We start from the raw sequence: 20,956 nt of genomic DNA on the forward strand, positions 1-20,956 counted from the left end.
GTTAGTGAAGAGCTCGTTAGTGAGGAGCTCGTTAGAGAGGAGCTCGTTAGTGAAGAGCTCGTTAGTGAAGAGCTTGTTAGTGAAGAGCTCGTTAGTGAAGAGCTCGTTAGTGAAGAGCTCGTTAGAGAGGAGCTCGTTAGTGAAGAGCTTGTTAGTGAAGAGCTCGTTAGTGAAGAGCTCGTTAGAGAGGAGCTCGTTAGTGAAGAGCTCGTTAGTGATGAGCTCGTTAGTGAGATCAGTGTAGAATCTGCTGAATTCTGAACAGAATGCCACCAAATACCTCACTGCAGCTACAAGCCCAAACCAGCAGCCAGCTGTGTGTGTGTGTGTGTGTGTGTGTGTGTGTGTGTGTGTGTGTGTGTATGTGTGTGTGTGTGTGTGTGTGTGCAAGGTGTGCATGGAGGTTTCAGACCTATTTAAACACACTGTACGAGGGTCCAAACTGTACAAAACCTACAGATAAACAATCAGTAATTCATAATGGATATGGAAAAATCAGTGTATATACTAAATAATTCATAGTGGATGATGAACAATTCATAGAATATAAATAACTAAATAAATTATTGAATTAAAAAACATGTAGAAGATAAAGAACAATTCATTCCAGATGCTGAATTTTTCATACTGATTACTACTTAATTGATAGTAGATACTGAATAAGTAAATATTGAATAATCCATAGTTAATAGTGAATAATTTATCATGGATAGTGAATAATTCATATTGGATTATAAATAATATATAGTGGATAATTAATAATTCATAATCGATAGTGAATAATCCATAATTATAGTGGATAATCCATAGTGCAAACTGAATTATTCATAATGGATAGTAAATAATCCATAGGGGATTAATTTAGAGTGTATAGTGAATAATCTATAGCAGATAGTGAATAATTTAAAGCAGCTAGTGAATAATCAATTGTGGAAAGTGAATAATTCATAGTGGATAATGATTCATTTATAGTGGAAAGTGAATAATCCATAGCAGCTCATGAATAATCCATAATGGATAGTGAGTTATCCATAGTGGATAATGAATAATTCACAGTGTATTGTGAATAATTAATAGTGAATAATCCATTTTGGATAATGAATAGTCCATAGTGAATAGTGAATAATCTATAATTGATAATGAATAATTCATAGTTTATAGTGAATAATCCATAGCAGCTAGTTAATAACCTATAATTTATAATGAATAATCCATAGTTGACAGTGAATAATTCATAGTGAATAGTTAATAATCAATAGCAGCTAGTGAATAATCCATAGTCGATAGTTAATAATCAATAGCAGCTAGTGAATAATTCATAGTGAATAGTTAATAATCAATAGCAGCTAGTGAATAATCCATAGTCGATAGTTAATAATCAATAGCAGCTAGTGAATAATCCATAGTGGATAGTGAATAGTTCATAGTGTGTAGTGAATAATCCATAGTGGATAGTGAATAGTTCATAGTGTGTAGTGAATAATCCATAGCAGCTAGTAAATAATCCATAGTGGATAGTGCATAATTAATAGCAGCTTGTGAATAATCCATAATCCATAATGGGTGGAGTGGATAGTGAATAATCCATGATTCATAGCCAATACCATATAAATCATTGAGGCTGAATAATCTATAGTGGATAGTGAACAATCCATAGTGGGAACTGAATGGTTCAGAATATATACTGAACAGTTCATATTAACTACAGAGCAATTTCAGAAATATCAAAGTGCATACAGATTCATTCACACTAGATACTGAATAATCCATAGTGGATACTGAATAATCCATAGTGGATACTGAATAAGATGCAGTGGACAGTAGTTAATTCATAGCAGACAGTGAATTATTAATGGAAGATAATAATTCTGTTATAATCTGAATAATTTATTGCAGATGCTGCATAATCCAGACACTGAATAACCAATTAAATTGCACAGTATGTATTGCATATGCATAAGGCTATTAATTAATGATTTAATTCTGCATTATTTACTCCTTAACTAGTGAAACCCCAACATATATATTTATTTATTTATATGTATATATAAATATATGTATTACCTGTGGGATCTGCAGTGACGGTGTGGAGGAGCGTGAGCAGCAGGAGAGGTGCAGTTGCTCCCCCCGCCATATCGCCTCCACCGACGGGACGTCCCGCACCGGGCACCTCCACCAGATACAGAGAGAGAGAAAAAGGGATAGATAAACTCAGACTGAGAGAAAGAAAGAAAGAAAGAAAGATAGAGAGAGAGAGAGAGAGAGAGACAGCAGCTGTACCCGTCTGTCTGAACCACACTGAATAATCCCCACCAGCCCTGCAGATACTACTGACTCTCAGCCTTTCACACACCTCTCTCTCTCTCTCTCTCTCTCTCTCTCTCTTCCTCACTCTCTCTTTATCTTTCCCTCACTCACTCCATCACTCTCTCTACCTCTCCTTTACTCTCTCTCTCTTAAACTCACTGAATAATGCCCACCAGCCCACCAGCCCTGCAGACACAACTGACTCTCACTCTCTCTCTCTCTCTCTTTCTCTCTCTCTCTACCACTCTAACTCTCTCTTTCCTTCTCTTTCTCTCTCTTACTCTCTTTCTACCTCTAACTCTCTCTCTCTCTCTATCTCTCTCTCACTCTCTCTCTACCTCTAACTCTCTCTTTCCTTCTCTTTCTCTCTCTTACTCTCTCTCTTTCTACCTCTAACTCTGTCTCTCTCTATCTCTCTCTCACCCTCTCTCTCTACCTCTAACTCTCTCTTTCCTTCTCTTTCTCTCTCTAACTCTCTCTCTTTCTTTTTCTTACTCTCTCTTTTTCTCTATGTGAGCCCAACATCTAACATCATTAGAGATGATAACTCCAACACACTGTGTCATCACTACACGCCCAGCTATGATACTCCCACCACCATGTTTCACAGATTAGGTTTTATCCTTTGAATCATAAGTATTTCTCCCTCTACAGCCCATAATATCATTAAATCATTTATAGGAATGGGGAGGAGTTTCAGTGTGTAAAAGGGAAGTCTAAGCTGAAACCTCGTATCTCTGATCCCTCAGAGGCTTGTGTTCACCATGTCTAGAAGCCCCGCCCACTTTTCTAATTCTCTAACGAATCAAATACGATTTATCGTGGTCAGACTAGTTAGTATAATGATGAGCTCCAGACTAAAGATGATCTCAGCATCAAATCCAAAAGCCATCATAATTATCGCATATTTAAATATATGCTAATTGCTGAAGATTACGAATACGCTGAGAGCGATTAGTGATGTAATTATAACCTAGTTGCTCACTGATTGGAGGTAGATTAGAGAGGTGTGTATTTTTATAATACTGCATACACACTCATATTCAAACACACACACACACACACACACACACACACACACACTGCAACATGCTAGGACAGGAGTGTGTGAGTTGCCCACCTAATAAAATATGCTCTGGCACATTCTACATTCCTACGACTGCCTGCTCCGAGGCTAAACACACACACACACACACACTCACACACACACTCACACACTCACACTCACACACTCACACACACTCTCTCACACACACACACACACACTCATATACAGATGCTGTGGTATCTTAAGGGCTTTAAAAGGGGATCAGGTTCACTATGAGACAGGAAACTTCAAAGCTTAAGCAAAGAGAGAAACTGTAGCTCCGCCCCCTCCTCAGTGTATAACATCACAATACCTACATTTAGAGTGTTATTAATATTAATATTCACTCTAATAATGAGAGCCTGTAGCTCCGCCCCCTCCTCAGTGTATAACTTCACAATACCTACATTTAGAGTGTTATTAATATTAATATTCACTCTAATAATGAGAGCCTGTAGCTCCGCCCCCTCCTCAGTGTATAACATCACAATACCTACATTTAGAGTGTTATTAATATATATTAATACACTCTAATAATGAGAGCCTGTAGCTCCGCCCCCTCCTCAGTGTATAACATCACAATACCTACATTTAGAGTGTTATTAATATTAATATTCACTCTAATAATGAGAGCCTGTAGCTCCGCCCCCTCCTCAGTGTATAACATCACAATACCTACATTCAGAGTGTTATTAATATTAATATTCACTCTAATATTTAAGAGACTGTAGCTCCGCCCCCTCCTCAGTGTATAACATCACAATACCTACATTTAGAGTGTTATTAATATATATTAATACACTCTAATAATGAGAGCCTGTAGCTCCGCCCCCTCCTCAGTGTATAACATCACAATACCTACATTTAGAGTGTTATTAATATATATTAATACACTCTAATAATGAGAGACTGTAGCTCCGCCCCCTCCTCAGTGTATAACATCACAATACCTACATTTAGAGTGTTATTAATATTAATATTCACTCTAATAATGAGAGCCTGTAGCTCCGCCCCCTCCTCAGTGTATAACTTCACAATACCTACATTTAGAGTGTTATTAATATTAATATTCACTCTAATAATGAGAGCCTGTAGCTCCGCCCCCTCCTCAGTGTATAACATCACAATACCTACATTTAGAGTGTTATTAATATATATTAATACACTCTAATAATGAGAGCCTGTAGCCCCGCCCCCTCCTCAGTGTATAACATCACAATACCTACATTTAGAGTGTTATTAATATATATTAATACACTCTAATAATGAGAGCCTGTAGCTCCGCCCCCTCCTCAGTGTATAACATCACAATACCTACATTTAGAGTGTTATTAATATTAATATTCACTCTAATAATGAGAGCCTGTAGCTCCGCCCCCTCCTCAGTGTATAACATGACAATACCTACATTTAGAGTGTTATTAATATTAATATTCACTCTAATAATGAGAGCCTGTAGCTCCGCCCCCTCCTCAGTGTATAACATCACAATACCTACATTTAGAGTGTTATTAATATTAATATTCACTCTAATAATGAGAGCCTGTAGCTCCGCCCCCTCCTCAGTGTATAACATCACAATACCTACATTTAGAGTGTTATTAATATTAATATTCACTCTAATATTTAAGAGACTGTAGCTCCGCCCCCTCCTCAGTGTATAACTTCACAATACCTACATTTAGAGTGTTATTAATATTAATATTCACTCTAATAATGAGAGCCTGTAGCTCCGCCCCCTCCTCAGTGTATAACATCACAATACCTACATTTAGAGTGTTATTAATATATATTAATACACTCTAATAATGAGAGCCTGTAGCCCCGCCCCCTCCTCAGTGTATAACATCACAATACCTACATTTAGAGTGTTATTAATATATATTAATACACTCTAATAATGAGAGCCTGTAGCTCCGCCCCCTCCTCAGTGTATAACATCACAATACCTACATTTAGAGTGTTATTAATATTAATATTCACTCTAATAATGAGAGCCTGTAGCTCCGCCCCCTCCTCAGTGTATAACATCACAATACCTACATTTAGAGTGTTATTAATATTAATATTCACTCTAATAATGAGAGCCTGTAGCTCCGCCCCCTCCTCAGTGTATAACATCACAATACCTACATTTAGAGTGTTATTAATATTAATATTCACTCTAATAATGAGAGCCTGTAGCTCCGCCCCCTCCTCAGTGTATAACATCACAATACCTACATTTAGAGTGTTATTAATATATATTAATACACTCTAATAATGAGAGCCTGTAGCTCCGCCCCCTCCTCAGTGTATAACTTCACAATACCTACATTTAGAGTGTTATTAATATTAATATTCACTCTAATAATGAGAGCCTGTAGCTCCGCCCCCTCCTCAGTGTATAACATCACAATACCTACATTTAGAGTGTTATTAATATTAATATTCACTCTAATATTTAAGAGACTGTAGCTCCGCCCCCTCCTCAGTGTATAACTTCACAATACCTACATTTAGAGTGTTATTAATATTAATATTCACTCTAATAATGAGAGCCTGTAGCTCCGCCCCCTCCTCAGTGTATAACATCACAATACCTACATTTAGAGTGTTATTAATATATATTAATACACTCTAATAATGAGAGCCTGTAGCCCCGCCCCCTCCTCAGTGTATAACATCACAATACCTACATTTAGAGTGTTATTAATATTAATATTCACTCTAATAATGAGAGCCTGTAGCTCCGTCCCCTCCTCAGTGTATAACATCACAATACCTACATTTAGAGTGTTATTAATATATATTAATACACTCTAATAATGAGAGCCTGTAGCCCCGCCCCCTCCTCAGTGTATAACATCACAATACCTACATTTAGAGTGTTATTAATATTAATATTCACTCTAATAATGAGAGCCTGTAGCTCCGCCCCCTCCTCAGTGTATAACATCACAATACCTACATTTAGAGTGTTATTATTATTAATATTCACTCTAATATTTAAGAGACTGTAGCTCCGCCCCCTCCTCAGTGTATAACATCACAATACCTACATTTAGAGTGTTATTAATATATATTAATACACTCTAATAATGAGAGCCTGTAGCTCCGCCCCCTCCTCAGTGTATAACATCACAATACCTACATTTAGAGTGCTATTAATATTAATATTTACTCTAATATTTAAGAGACTGTGGCTCCGCCCCTCCTCAGTGTATAACATCACCTACATTTAGAGTGCTATTAATATTAATATTTACTCTAATATTTAAGAGACTGTGGCTCCGCCCCTCCTCAGTGTATAACATCACAATACCTACATTTAGAGTGTTATTAATATTAATATTCACTCTAATAATGAGAGACTGTAGCTCCGCCCCCTCCTCAGTGTATAACATCACAATACCTACATTCAGAGTGTTATTAATATATATTAATACACTCTAATAATGAGAGCCTGTAGCTCCGCCCCCTGCTCAGTGTATAACATCACAATACCTACATTTAGAGTGTTATTAATATTAATATTCACTCTAATAATGAGAGCCTGTAGCTCCGCCCCCTCCTCAGTGTATAACATCACAATACCTACATTTAGAGTGTTATTAATATTAATATTCACTCTAATAATGAGAGCCTGTAGCTCCGCCCCCTCCTCAGTGTATAACATCACAATACCTACATTTAGAGTGTTATTAATATTAATATTCACTCTAATATTTAAGAGACTGTAGCTCCGCCCCCTCCTCAGTGTATAACATCACAATACCTACATTTAGAGTGTTATTAATATATATTAATACACTCTAATAATGAGAGCCTGTAGCTCCGCCCCCTCCTCAGTGTATAACATCACAATACCTACATTTAGAGTGTTATTAATATTAATATTCACTCTAATATTTAAGAGACTGTAGCTCCGCCCCCTCCTCAGTGTATAACATCACAATACCTACATTTAGAGTGTTATTAATATATATTAATACACTCTAATAATGAGAGCCTGTAGCTCCGCCCCCTCCTCAGTGTATAACATCACAATACCTACATTTAGAGTGTTATTAATATTAATATTCACTCTAATAATGAGAGCCTGTAGCTCCGCCCCCTCCTCAGTGTATAACATCACAATACCTACATTTAGAGTGCTATTAATATTAATATTTACTCTAATATTTAAGAGACTGTGGCTCCGCCCCTCCTCAGTGTATAACATCACAATACCTACATTTAGAGTGTTATTAATATATATTAATTCACTCTAATAATGAGAGACTGTAGCTCCGCCCCCTCCTCAGTGTATAACATCACAATACCTACATTCAGAGTGTTATTAATATATATTAATACACTCTAATAATGAGAGCCTGTAGCTCCGCCCCCTCCTCAGTGTATAACATCACAATACCTACATTTAGAGTGTTATTAATATTAATATTCACTCTAATAATGAGAGCCTGTAGCTCCGCCCCCTCCTCAGTGTATAACATCACAATACCTACATTTAGAGTGTTATTAATATTAATATTCACTCTAATAATGAGAGCCTGTAGCTCCGCCCCCTCCTCAGTGTATAACATCACAATACCTACATTTAGAGTGCTATTAATATTAATATTCACTCTAATAATGAGAGACTGTAGCTCCGCCCCCTCAGTATATATGACCTACATATATCCTTCAGAAAGTGACACGCCCCTTAAGGTGGAATATATGGAAGTGGGTTATGGGGTCACAGTGTCTGGTCACTCAGCTATCATTCACTCAGATGGGCTGTGTGTGTGTGTGTGTGTGTGTGTGTGTGTGTGTGTGTGTGTGTGTTTTTAAGGTGGTTTTAGGTTTTAAGGTGGAGCTGATGGAACCCAGAGGGTTTAACAGCAGATCCTCTGAATTCCAGGAATTTCTGCTGAAAGCTTCTTAACGTTTAGTCTCTCAGTGTGTGTGTGTGTGTGTGTGTGTGTGTGAGTGTGTGTGTGTGTGTGAGTGTGTGTGTGTGTAGTGTGTGTGTGTGTGTGTGTATATGCGTGCGTGTGTGTGCGTGCGTGCGTGTGTGTGTGTGTGTGTGTGTGTGTGTGTGTGTGTGTGTGAGTGTGTGTGTGTGTGTGTGTGTGTGTGTATATGCGTGCGTGTGTGTGTGTGCGTGCGTGCGTGCGTGTGTGTGTGTGTGTGTGTGTGGTCCATATGTATCTCTGGAGTGTGTGAGCAGTGGTGGTAAAGCTGCTACACCGCCTCTGGAGGGCGCCAGAGCTTAATCTCCACACCTCTGTAAAAATAAGATTTCACTTAAAAATGATGAGTTTCTTTGATTTTACTAAATTAAAAACCTCTGGAATATAATCAAGAGGAAGATGGATGATCACAAACCATCAAACCACCAAACTGAACTGCTTGAATTTTTACACCAGGAGTAAAGCAGCATAAAGTTATCCAAAAGCAGTGTGTAAGACTGGTGGAGGAGAACATGATGCCAAGATGCATGAAAAAAAAAAACTGTGATTAAAAACCAAACAGGGTTATTCCACCAAATATTGATGATTTCTGAACTCTTAAAACTTTATGAATATGAACTGGTTTTCTTTGCATTATTTGAGGTCTGAAAGCTCTGCATCTTTTTTATTATTTCAGTCATTTCTCATTTTCTGTAAATAAATGCTCTAAATGAGAATATTTTTATTTGTAATTTGGGAGAAATGTTGTCTGTAGTTTATAGAATAAAACAACAATGTTCATTTTACTCAAACATAAACCTATAAATAGCAAAATCAGAGAAACTAATACCCAACCCAAAAAATCCCAAAAATATTTTTAATAACGTTGAAAAGTTAATATGGTTGTTGACTTTGTCTAAATGCTACAGTCCAAAATCTTTTGGCTAAAAGATTAAGTCCCATTTTTTTTATTAAAAGCTAAAGTCCAAAATCTTTTGGCTAAAAGTTAAAGTTACAAATCTTTTGACTAAATGCTGAAGCCCAAGAACATTTGGGTTAATGCTAAAGTCCAAAAAACTTGGCTAAACTATGGTTAATAGAGCACTGTCCAAAAACCTTTGGATACATGGTTGCTATGGAAGGTCATTGCTAAGCGGGTGCCATGGCGTTGCTATGGTTAACCAAGTGATTGCTAAGGTATTGTTAGGTTGTTGCTATGAAGGTGCTTGCTTTTGCTTGAGCTGTTGCTATCCTATCTGTGGTCATTGACTAGGTGTTGCTAGGCAGTTGCTTAGTATTCCACGTGGTTAATAAGGTGTTGCTAGGCAGTTGCTAAGATCAGACAGAGTTGAACATTAGCAGGTTGTATCAGAAAAGAGGATTGATCTGCTGAGTGGAATGATCTCTAGAATGAACAGTTGAATGAAGGGGTGGGTTAAAGATGTTCTATAAGGGTATGCTAACGTTGACACTGGCAGTGGTCCAAATATCTATCATATATTTTTTTGTTCCCCTAAGATAACATGGATCCTCCTGTTTGCGGTATCTGTGTACCGTGAAGATGTTTACATAACATCCCGCTCACTTACAACAACTATCTCAACCTCTCGCTTTTGACCTCTCCATTATAGGAGATGATTTTATTTGATGCAGTTTCTAAAGTAAATGTCCTACTTCAACTACATTTGTATTGCTGGTGGGATGCGACTGCATTCAGCCACAAGAGCTTATAGGTTCCCACAATATGCACAAAACTATAATTACAACAATTACAATTACAACGTAGAAAAAGTAAAATAAAATTTCATTTTAAAATGTCTAGTTCTGGTCTCTAGTATGAATGAATGCTATGTGAGCTGTTTTTTGGTGAAAAGGAAAAGTGCTCTGGTGATCCGGTATAACACTGCATTAGTCCGGCGGAGGAGTGGATGGAAAAACGATAGGTTTCCGGCTTTTGCTCATGAATATTCATATATGCAAATATATCACCGGTCAACAGTTAGAAACGTTTTAAAATAAAGAGATTTTTACACTAATAACAGTCTTTGCAGTATCATATGTTACTTTACAACATGTGTAATAATGCCCTGCTAAGTGCAGTTAAGACAATGACCTAGTCTTAGAGTCTCTGTAAAACACCAAATCCACCGGAGATCCTATTTAAACCTGTAGTTACTTACACACAGAGGTGGGTATTCCACGTTCAGATAGTAAAAATCCTCCGCGGGTAGAACAGAACTGTTCTAAACATACACATACCTATCTAAAGTCCAAAATCTTTTGACTAAAAGCTAGATTCCAAAATCTTTTGACTAAAAGCTAAATTCCAAAATCTTTTGACTAAAAACTAAAGTCCAAAATCTTTTGACTAAAAGCTAAATTCCAAAATCTTTTGACTAAAAGCTAAAGTCCAAAATCTTTTCACTAAAAGCTAAAGTCTAAAATCTTTTGACTAAAAGCTAAATTCCAAAATCGTTTGGCCAAAAGCTGAAGTCTAAAATCTTTTGGCCAAAAGCTAAAATCTAAAATCTTTTGACTAAAAGCTAAATTCCAAAATCTTTTGACTAAAAGCTAAATTCCAAAATCTTTTGACTAAAAGCTTAAGTCCAAAATCTTTTCACTAAAAGCTAAATTCCAAAATCTTTTGACTAAAAGCTAAAGTCCAAAATCTTTTGGCCAAAAGCTAAAGTCTAAAATCTTTTGACTAAAAGCTAAATTCCAAAATCTTTTGACTAAAAGCTAAATTCCAAAATCTTTTGACTAAAAGCTTAAGTCCAAAATCTTTTGACTAAAAACTAAAGTCTAAAATCTTTTGACTAAAAGCTTAAATCCAAAATCTTTTGACTAAAAGCTTAAATCCAAAATCTTTTGACTAAAAGCTTAAATCCAAAATCTTTTGACTAAAAGCTAAATTCCAAAATCTTTTGACTAAAAGCTTAAGTCCAAAATCTTTTGACTAAAAACTAAAGTCTAAAATCTTTTGACTAAAAGCTTAAATCCAAAATCTTTTGACTAAAAGCCAAAGTCTAAAATCTTTTGACTAAAAGAAAATCCAGAAAATGTAGATATCAAGAACTACATTCAGATTCAGGTCCTTCAACACGGTTTAATTTGTGCTACAAGACGTGAAATCCAAACCCACCCCCTCCCAGATCCTTCAGCTGGTTCAGCAGATCCCACATCTTGTGAGGTTTGCTTCAATATTGGTAAAATAAGCTACGCTAATGCTACATAAACACAGTGTGACCAGGAGACGATGCAACACGCAACAGATCAAACAAGGAAAAGAAAACTGGGAACATCTGACAAACAGATATAGAACTTGGCAACAAAACAAACGTATAGAGAAGTCTGAACATATTTAACCACCGAGATAAGATCTAAATAAGACATAAGTGCAAATAATGAAGCGGCTGTTTGAGTTAGTGTTGAGATACTGTAGCAGCTGCTGAGTTGGAACTTGGGAAAAGTCGTAAGACTAAGATGCATTCTGCAGTTTACGTTGGGAGGAACCGTCATTTATTTATTATTATACTGTACATCAATTTCTGCTTTTCAGACTGCAACAATGTTGCCATTTATTTCTAAACACTAAAAAGACATTCTGGCACTGTGGATACAAAGTATCGAAGCATTTCAGATGCTATTTAGTAACAATTTACTAAATTTATAGTAAATAGCAATACTTGAAAATGTTCTTACCCAGTTTGAAGAGGCTAAAATCAAAAAGATACATAAAACTTAGATACTGTTAAAAAGAAATGGACAATATCGACACCAAGAAGAAACTTTACATGCTTTTATCAACTTCTATTTTTCTATTTTCTCTCCTGTAGAGTTTAATTTTCAGGAATGATTTTAACCATTTGGCAAAAAAGCGAATCTATAAAACATCATAAAAAAACATCTAAAAGATCAACGTATTGTATTTTTTTCTTTTATGTATTCATAATTCTGTTGATCTTTTTCTTGTTATAATATATATTTTTTGTATAATTAAAGTAGAGGATTTATATAAGCCCATATCTATATATTTTGTTTTTTATTCACATTTTGTGTTTTTCTAAATTAAAAAAAATTCTATTAAATGAGTCTTTAATTTATTATAAATAAGTTTATTATAAATATTTTTCAGGGTTTATATCTTTGGGGTTAAATCTACACTTTCAGAATAGTTAAATATTTATCGCTTCGTCAGAGTTCCTTTATAACTCACATTTGTATTTGTTTAACTCCCTAAATGTTACATAAAATAGAATATAATGCAATACTCAATGAAAGGAAGCCCAGGTGGGCATCACTACACACTGATGCTGAGTTTAATTGAGTTTAATTACATGGAGGTTAATTAAATCTCTGTGGAGTTGGGTTGTATTTACTGAGTTTAAAAAATATATATATGAACACCACACAAGGGTTAAATCTGAATAAGTTAAAACTTTTCTGTTTTTGTGGATCTTGATCATGGTAAAAACCTGTATCTCCAGTCTTGGAGATGTTTATTAATAAGTCAAATGAAACTGGGAAGATAAAACATGACATTTCTTGGGTTCACTCTGTTTGCAATAAAAAACATGTCAAAATAAATAAGTTTACTACACACAGAATTTCTCAATGCTGATGTTTTGGTGTCTGATTAAGAATTATTTAAAAATTCTGCTCTTTTTCCTGTCGATCATGAATTAGTTTCAGCAGTACACATTTATAAATCACTGTTAAAGAGAGCATTACTGCAATTACAATTTTGAAATTGGACAGAACTCTTTATGATTTACTGTTACATTTATACAGTATTTTTTACAGTCAGTACTTTGTGTTTCATCAGTGTTTTTGGTCTTAAATGCAGGAATGGATGTTTATTAATAAATAAAATGAAGTTGGGAAGATTTTTATTTGGGGTCGCGCATAAAATGTCGTAGTCTTTGCTACTTTGTAGTTGAGAAATACTGATATTTATCTATTAAATATTAGGTGATTACCATTGAGTAAATATTGGCCCAAGTGTTTTCTTTTAGGATTTAGTTTGTTTCATGTGCTTAAAACGAAGTTTGCTTTCGTTAAATGCAAACAGGTCTGGACTCCTGATTGGTCCTCTGTAACTCTGACTCCGCCCTAAATAATCCTCATTATATTTACCTTTTTCCTCCAAGAAATGTATATAACCTGACCCAGAACAGCCAAGGGTACTCAACGCCTTTTCCATCACTGATCTGAAGAGCATCACTGATCTGAAGATCATGGAAAGAACAGCCGTCCTCCTCGTGATCCTGAACCTTTGGACCTCTGGTCTGGGTAAGAGTAATCATGCAACCTTCTAGACGTAGATCTACTCTGGATTTATGGGTATATTTGGGTTAGTAGACTCTCTTTTAACCCGTACCTGATGTTACGGTTGAGGTAGGTCTTGGATCTGTTCTTGGAAGAGCAAAGTAGATAGGATAATTTATATCATGAATAAAAATAGTATATTTAAGTGTATATATCGTTTAAATAAAGGATTTACTTATATGGATATATTTCTATGAATCGTTTTATAATAATAATGCAGTAAGAAATTTGACTATGCAACTGTTTCTCCACCAAGGAGGTTGGAAAACGGGTGGGAAAAAAAACACAGAAGAGACGTGGAAAAAAAGGCGGGAAACAGAACAAATATAATGCCACAAAATGGCGTGTGCCAATCAAATACAGCTTTCAGCTTCAAATAAATCAAACTAAAACGTTTTGCTTCTTTTGAAAGACAGAGAGGAGACTGGTTTGGCTAGGGTTTACTGTATATAGAGTAGCGCACAGGTGCAGCCGGTTGACGCTAATCACCACCAGGGATTCTGGGAGTTGGAGTTATTCCCCTACATCTACCACCCCCCCTGCTGGCAGTCCATGGTGTAGTACTGTCCATCGCAGCTCCTGACTTCTCTTCACTTTACAGCAGGACATCCATAAAATATATAACAGATTTTAACAGAATAAGAAAAACATTAAGAGAGCACCTTAGTTTCTGAATCAGTTTCTCAGATTTTACTATTTAAAGGTGTTTGTTTGAGTAAATTGAACATTGAACACTTCAACAATTTAATTTTATATGGTTTGCGTGGTTTTATAACGCTCTTTCCAATAATGATTTTATTCTTTTGCTCCTTGTTTTAGCTTAACCTGATTAAAAACCTAAATTTAATTATATATTTTATAATTTTGTAAATGCTCGGCTGCATTGAAAATGAGGGTTGCCTTCAATGTATTCCTGAGTGAAAATAAAGGATGATTGTTGGTTGTTTGATTGACTGGTTGGTTGGTTGGTTGATTGACTGGTTGGTTGGTTGATTGAGTGATTGTTTGATTGGTTGGTTGGTTGACTGGTTGGTTGGTTGATTGAGTGATTGTTTGATTGGTTGGTTGGTTGTTTGGTTGGTTGTTTGGTTGGTTGGTTGGTTTGTTGGTTGATTAATTGATTGATTGATTGATTGATATTCCTACAGCTCTAAACTGCAGAGTGGTTCCAGGCAGTCTGAAGCAGATTGACGTTGGGAACGGTCAGGTGTTTGGAGTGAACTCAGCTGATGAGATCTTCACCCTCTACAGCGGCGCTTGGACTCGAATTTCTGGATCTCTGAAGCATGTCAGTGTAGGACCTGCTGGAGTCTGGGGAGTCAACGCCAACAATTACATCTACAGACTCGATAACGGAGATTGGGTTCCTGTTAACGGTAAGTCAGAGACTTATCTTACCATAGTGTGGGAATTTCACCTGTTTCTACTCGTCTTTTACCTGTTTTTCTTCCATTTCCAGGTCAGCTGAAGCAGGTGGATGCTGGAGGAACGGTCTCTCCAGCTGGAGTCAACATGTTCGATGACATCTTCTGCCTTCAAGGAGGTGAAGGTGCTTCCTGGACCAACCTGCCGGGAAAGCTGAAGTACTACAGCTGTGGTCTGAACAGCTGCTGGGGGGTGAACTCTGGAAACCTGATCTACATTATGAAGGTGCGTCATTATTAAGGTGTTAACCGACCAAGACCACCAATTTATACATTACATTACATTACATTACATTTGGCAGACGCTTTTGTCCAAAGCGACTTACAATAGTGAAATATAAAATTAATAGAAGTTAAAGGTAAAACATTTTTAGATAGGGCCTAAAGGAGGTCAAAGGGAAATAATGGGATAGAGGATTAGAGAAGAGGAAGAAGGAAATGAGGTTAGAAGTAGTTAGTTAGTTAGAGGTGTTAGGAGAGTAAGTGCTCTTTGAAGAGCTCAGTCTTCAGGAGTTTATTAAAGATAGTGAGAGATTCTCCTGATCTGGTAGTAGAAGGTAGTTAGTTAGAGGTGTTAGGAGAGTAAGTGCTCTTTGAAGAGCTCAGTCTTCAGGAGTTTATTAAAGATAGTGAGAGATTCTCCTGATCTGGTAGTGGAAGGTAGTTAGTTAGAGGTGTTAGGAGAGTAAGTGCTCTTTGAAGAGCTCAGTCTTCAGGAGTTTATTAAAGATAGTGTGAGATTCTCCTGATCTGGTAGTAGAAGGTAGTTAGTTAGAGGTGTTAGGAGAGTAAGTGCTCTTTGAAGAGCTCTGTCTTCAGGAGTTTATTAAAGATAGCGAGAGATTCTCCTGATCTGGTAGTAGAAGGTAGTTAGTTAGAGGTGTTAGGAGAGTAAGAGCTCTTTGAAGAGCTCAGTCTTCAGGAGTTTATTAAAGATAGTGAGAGATTCTCCTGATCTGGTAGTAGAAGGTAGTTAGTTAGAGGTGTTAGGAGAGTAAGTGCTCTTTGAAGAGCTCTGTCTTCAGGAGTTTCTTAAAGATAGTGAGAGATTCTCCTGATCTGGTAGTAGAAGGTAGTTAGTTAGAGGTGTTAGGAGAGTAAGTGCTCTTTGAAGAGCTCTGTCTTCAGGAGTTTATTAAAGATAGTGAGAGTTTCTCCTGATCTGGTAGTAGAAGGTAGTTAGTTAGAGGTGTTAGGAGAATAAGTGCTCTTTGAAGAGCTCTGTCTTCAGGAGTTTATTAAAGATAGTGAGAGTTTCTCCTGATCTGGTAGTAGAAGGTAGTTAGTTAGAGGTGTTAGGAGAGTAGGTGCTCTTTGAAGAGCTCTGTCTTCAGGAGTCTCTTAAAGATAGCGAGAGATTCTCCTGATCTGGTAGTGGAGGGTAGTTTGTTCCTCCATTGGGGAACTCTGTATGACAACAGTCTGGATTGCTTTGTGTGAATGTTTGTTTGGTAAAGCGAGGCGACGTTCATTGGAGGAGCGCAGCAGCCGGGAGGTAGCGTAAGCCTTCAGGAGTGAGTGCAGGTAGGAAGGAGCCTGTTCTGTCATCACCTTGTAGGAGATTGTAAGGACTTTGAATTTGATACGAGCAGCAACTGGGTCATTTGGAGTGGTTTTACTACACAGGCCGGGAGGTCAGTTAGTAGGGCATTGCAGTAGTCTGGTCGTGAGATGACCACTGCTTGTACCAGGAGTTGGGTGGCCTGTTGCGTCAGAAATGGTCTAATTTTCCTGATGTTGTAAAGCGCGAAGTGGCACAATCGAGCAACTGAGGCCACATGGTGCGTGAAGGAGAGAGGTCCAGCAGAATGAGCACTGAGGACTGACCTGCAGCTCTGGCAGTTTTCAACGCTTCAGTCACAGACAACAGAGCCGTCTCGGTAGAGTGTCCTTTTTTGAATCCAGATTGGTTCTGGTCCAGAAGGTCATTCTGGGAGAGGAAGCCAGAGACCTGATTTAAAACTGCTCTCTCGAGTGTTTTAGAGAGAAAGGGTAGCAGTGAGAGGGGTCTGTAGTTATCAACCTGGGCGGGGTTAAGAGAAGGCTTTTTAAGCAGTGGTGTCACATGTGCTTGTTTGAAAGCAGTCGGGAATACACCAGAAGTTAAAGAGGCATTGATCGTGTGAGTGATAGCCGGAATGATTGCAGGTGCGATGGTTTGTAGTAAGTTTGAGGGAATTGGGTCAAGCAGACACGTAGTAGGACGGCTACATGTTAGGAGAGCCAGTGTCTCGTTCTCAGTGAGAGAAGTGAACGAGGAGAGCGCAACACCTTCGGTGGAGGGACACCGGGCTGCAGAGCATGTAGTAGGACGGCTACATGTTACATCAGTAAACTGTCTGCTGATAGCTGCCACTTTCCCAGTAAAGAATGATGCAAGTGTTTCAGCAGTAAGGCATGTAGCCGGAGGAGGAGGCGGAGGGTTGACTAGTGATTTAAATTATGCAAATAGTTTCTGGGAGTCTGTGAGGGAGCTGAATTTATTGTGATAAAATTCAGTTTTAGCAGTAGTGAGACTGAAAAAGAAGCCAGGAGCAGATGGTAATTTTTTAGGTAGGCATGATTTTGCTGTTTTGCCATTTTCTTTCACCCCGAGACCAAGACAAGACCCCTTATTTTCTTCTGGTCCAAGTGGTGGGAAGGTAGAACATGGTCCCCATTGGTACAGCCCACCTTAATCTCACTATGGGGCACATAGTAATTCCTCTTGTCTTGTCTTGTCTTGTATCATCTTGTCTTGCCTCAATGACACTGGTAGACCTCTAGGTTGGACTAATCACTAATCCCTCTTGTCTTTTCTTGTCTTGGTACCCATATTGAATCCCTCTTTTCTTGTCTTATCTCAATTATTCTGGTGGGCATTCAGATGAGGCTCATAAAATCTCTCGTCTTGTATAGTCTTGCCTCAATGACCCTGGTGAACCTCTAGGCTGGACTCATATCTAATCCCTTGTCTTGTCTTGCCTCAATGACCCTGGTTGGCATCAAGGTGGGACCCATATTGAATCCCTCTTTTCTTGTCTTGTCTTGTCTTGCCTGAACAACCCTGATGGGCATTCAGATGAGACCCATATAATCTCTCCTTTCTTGTCTTGTCTTGGGACCCATATTTAATTCCTTATCTTGTCTTGTCTTGTCTTGTCTTGCCTCAATGACCCTGCTTGGCATCTGGGTGGGACCCATATTTAATCCCTCTTTCCTTGTCTTGTCTTTTCTTGTCTTATATCAATTATCCTGGTGGGCATTCAGATGAGGCCCATATAATCTCTCTGGTCTTGCCTTGTCTTGTCTTGCATCAATGACCCTGGTGGACATTCAGGATGGACTCATATCTAATCCCCCTTGTCTTGTCTTGTCTTGTTTTGCCTCAATAATCCTGGTGAGTATCCAGGTTGAACTCATGGTAAATACGATCTGATAAGGGGTAAATTTGCTTTATTTCAGGGTGTGACCTCGAACACCTGTGCTGGTTCCTTAAAGTGGGAGCAGGTATCTGGATACCTTTCTATGATTGAAGTTTCAACTGATGGAAAAGTCTATGGGGTCAATTCCAATGGAGACATGTATGCCAGGTAAAATTTACTGACTAATCTCGTTGGGTTTGGTGTAATTTAAGTGTAATTAATAGGAATTATTAGCCTTTAATTTGGAGATTTTAGAATATTTGTTGTGTGTAACGTTCAGTCTGGTATCTTTGCGTTTTTACAGGGAAGGAATTACTTCAACCAACCCTACCGGCACCGGGTGGCGCCAGGTCCAGTTCGGTCAGAAAGTCAAGCATGTTTCCTACGATCTCGGGCATCTGTGGGTCATCGGTACTGATAACAGCATCATGGACTGCACTGAGTAAAAGTCCTACACTTCCTGTCCGACAGGGGTTCTTAAAAACACAATAAAATCAATTCTTAATTAATCAGTTCTTCATTTTCTTCCCCCTTTAATACTGCATTCAACCCATTTTTCCTGTACTGATATGAGTGCAATTAAATTTTTTCTTGATTAAAATAAATGTGATTCTGGCCGTACATGTTGTCTGTTTTAATTTTCACAAACAACAAAAACTAAAGCAACACTTTCTTTTAAGATAGATAACACACAGACAGATAAATAAATAAATACGTCTTCTAAAGTGTCCTGACGTCCTGAACCTAATTGAGATGCTGTGGCCTCATGACCTCAAGAGAGAGATTCACACCAGATATTCCATAATATTATAGCTGAACTGAAAGTTTAGTAAAGAGGAATGATCCAGAATTCCTCCTGGCTGTTCTGCAGGTCTGATCTGTTTTTGCTGCCAAAGGAGGATCAACCAGTTCTTAAATGCAAAAGTTCACATACTCTGAGTTCTGTCTCCTCGCATTTAATAAAATAGCTATTTGTCCTCTGCCGAGTGGAAATGGAGGAGCTACTGAACGTGATATCTTGTGACCGAGAAAACGAGCCAAAAAACTCACTGGTCCTCCTGTTTTTTTCAATTGCAGTCCGGATGCAGGAGTTTTATCTCTGAGTAGAAGTGTGAAATATTTTTACAGACGTCCCCCCTGAGATACTAATCCTGTCTGGATAGAGCTTAAAAGGAGACTAGCACCAGTAAAAGTCTAAAGTAGCTGGATCTAAGAGTTTACACTGATCTTGACTTGAAAATGTAGATATCAAGAACAGATTCACGTCCTTCAACACGGTTTAATTTGTGATACCAGAAGTCAAATCCAAACCCAACCCCTCCCAAATCCTTCAGCTGGTTTAGCAGATCCCACATCTTGTAAGGTTTGCTTCAATATTGGTAAAATAAGCTACGCTAATGCTACATAAACACAGTTTGACCAGGAGACGATGCAACACGCAACAGATCAAACAAGGAAAAGGAAAACTAGGAGCATTGCTCGGAAATCTGACAAACACATATAGAACCTGGCAGCGAAACAAAAGTATATTAGTCTGGACATATTTAATGACTGACAAGATAAGATCTAAATGAGACATAAGCGCTAATAAGGAAGAAGTTGTTGATACAGTAGAAGCTGCAAAGCTGAAACTTTGGGACTTATTCAATAGTAACTTCAGAAGAATTGTTATTGGGAAAAGTCGTAAAACTTGATCTTGAAAAGATGCATTTTGCAGGTTTATGTTGAGAGGAACCGTTAATTTCTGTGTAATAAAGATCCAGTATGAACTAAATACATGTAATCTTTTATCTGCTCAGCTTCCTTTTAATCCTTTTCTTATTTATTAGTATACTTTACATCCATTCATGCCTTTCAGACCTGCATCAAACTTGCTTTTTTAATGTAAAAGTTTTGGTGTCTGATTGAGAATTATTTTAAAATTCTGCACGTTTTACTGTGAATCATGAATTAGTTTTAAATACATTAAAATTCACCTTTATGATTTAACTGTTTATACAGTAGTTTATTTCTTATGAGATTATGTCGTTGTTTCGCAGAACAGACAGAAAAGAGTTTCACACAGTTTTTTGTGTTTTATCAGGTTTTTGGTCTGAAATGCAGGAATGTTTTTTTTATTAATAATAAAATTGTTGGGCAGATAAAACATGAAACTTCCATCGTTCCCTCAAGGCTCGACATCAAGCTCCGAGATCTGGGTCTGAACAGCACACTTTGCAGGTGGATCCTGAACTTCCTGTCGGACCGACAGCAGGTGGTTAGGATGGGCAACATCACATCCTCCTCACTGACCCTCAACATCTGAGCCCCTCAGGGCTGTGTGCTCAGCCGGCTCCTGTACTCCCTGTACACCCACGATTGCACAGCCAGACACAGCTCCAGTGTCATCATCAAATTTGCTGACGATACAACAATTGTTGGCCTGATCTCCAATAACGACGAATCGGCATACAGAGAGGAGGTTAAGATCCTGAAAAACTGGTGGACCCG

The 20,956-nt window shown here is 37.7% G+C and overlaps 2 protein-coding genes across 2 annotated transcripts in view; one reads left to right on the top strand and one right to left on the bottom strand.

Moving 5' to 3' along the window:
* Nucleotides 1–2,548, bottom strand: part of col5a3b (collagen, type V, alpha 3b) — a 63,170-nt gene extending 60,622 nt beyond the window's left edge. Inside the window, exon 1 of the mRNA XM_049469336.1 lies at nt 2,065–2,548. Within this exon, the coding sequence (XP_049325293.1) occupies nt 2,065–2,134 (70 nt within the window). The 5' untranslated portion in view covers nt 2,135–2,548. The remainder of the gene's footprint in view (nt 1–2,064) is intronic.
* Nucleotides 2,549–13,492: 10,944 nt separating this feature from the next.
* On the top strand, nt 13,493–19,081 carry LOC111193495 (fish-egg lectin-like). Its single transcript, XM_049469364.1, has 5 exons — nt 13,493–13,602; nt 14,787–15,014; nt 15,098–15,288; nt 18,507–18,634; nt 18,771–19,081. Exons 1-5 carry the CDS (start codon nt 13,548–13,550, stop codon nt 18,910–18,912), a joined length of 744 nt encoding a protein of 247 aa, XP_049325321.1. The 5' UTR covers nt 13,493–13,547; the 3' UTR covers nt 18,913–19,081.
* The last annotated feature ends 1,875 nt before the right edge of the window (nt 19,082–20,956 follow it).

Source organism: Astyanax mexicanus, chromosome 21 (genome assembly GCF_023375975.1).
Source record: "Astyanax mexicanus isolate ESR-SI-001 chromosome 21, AstMex3_surface, whole genome shotgun sequence".
In the NCBI taxonomy this organism is placed as follows: Eukaryota; Metazoa; Chordata; class Actinopteri; order Characiformes; family Acestrorhamphidae; genus Astyanax; species Astyanax mexicanus.

Excerpts from the sequence above, each read along its gene's own strand:
- LOC111193495 (XM_049469364.1), top strand. The coding sequence starts at position 13,548 with ATGGAAAGAACAGCCGTCCTCCTCGTGATCCTGAACCTTTGGACCTCT. Across the intron at positions 13,603-14,786 it reads CCTTTGGACCTCTGGTCTGG|CTCTAAACTGCAGAGTGGTT; the intron begins GTAAGAGTAATC and ends ATATTCCTACAG. Across the intron at positions 15,015-15,097 it reads AGATTGGGTTCCTGTTAACG|GTCAGCTGAAGCAGGTGGAT; the intron begins GTAAGTCAGAGA and ends TTCCATTTCCAG.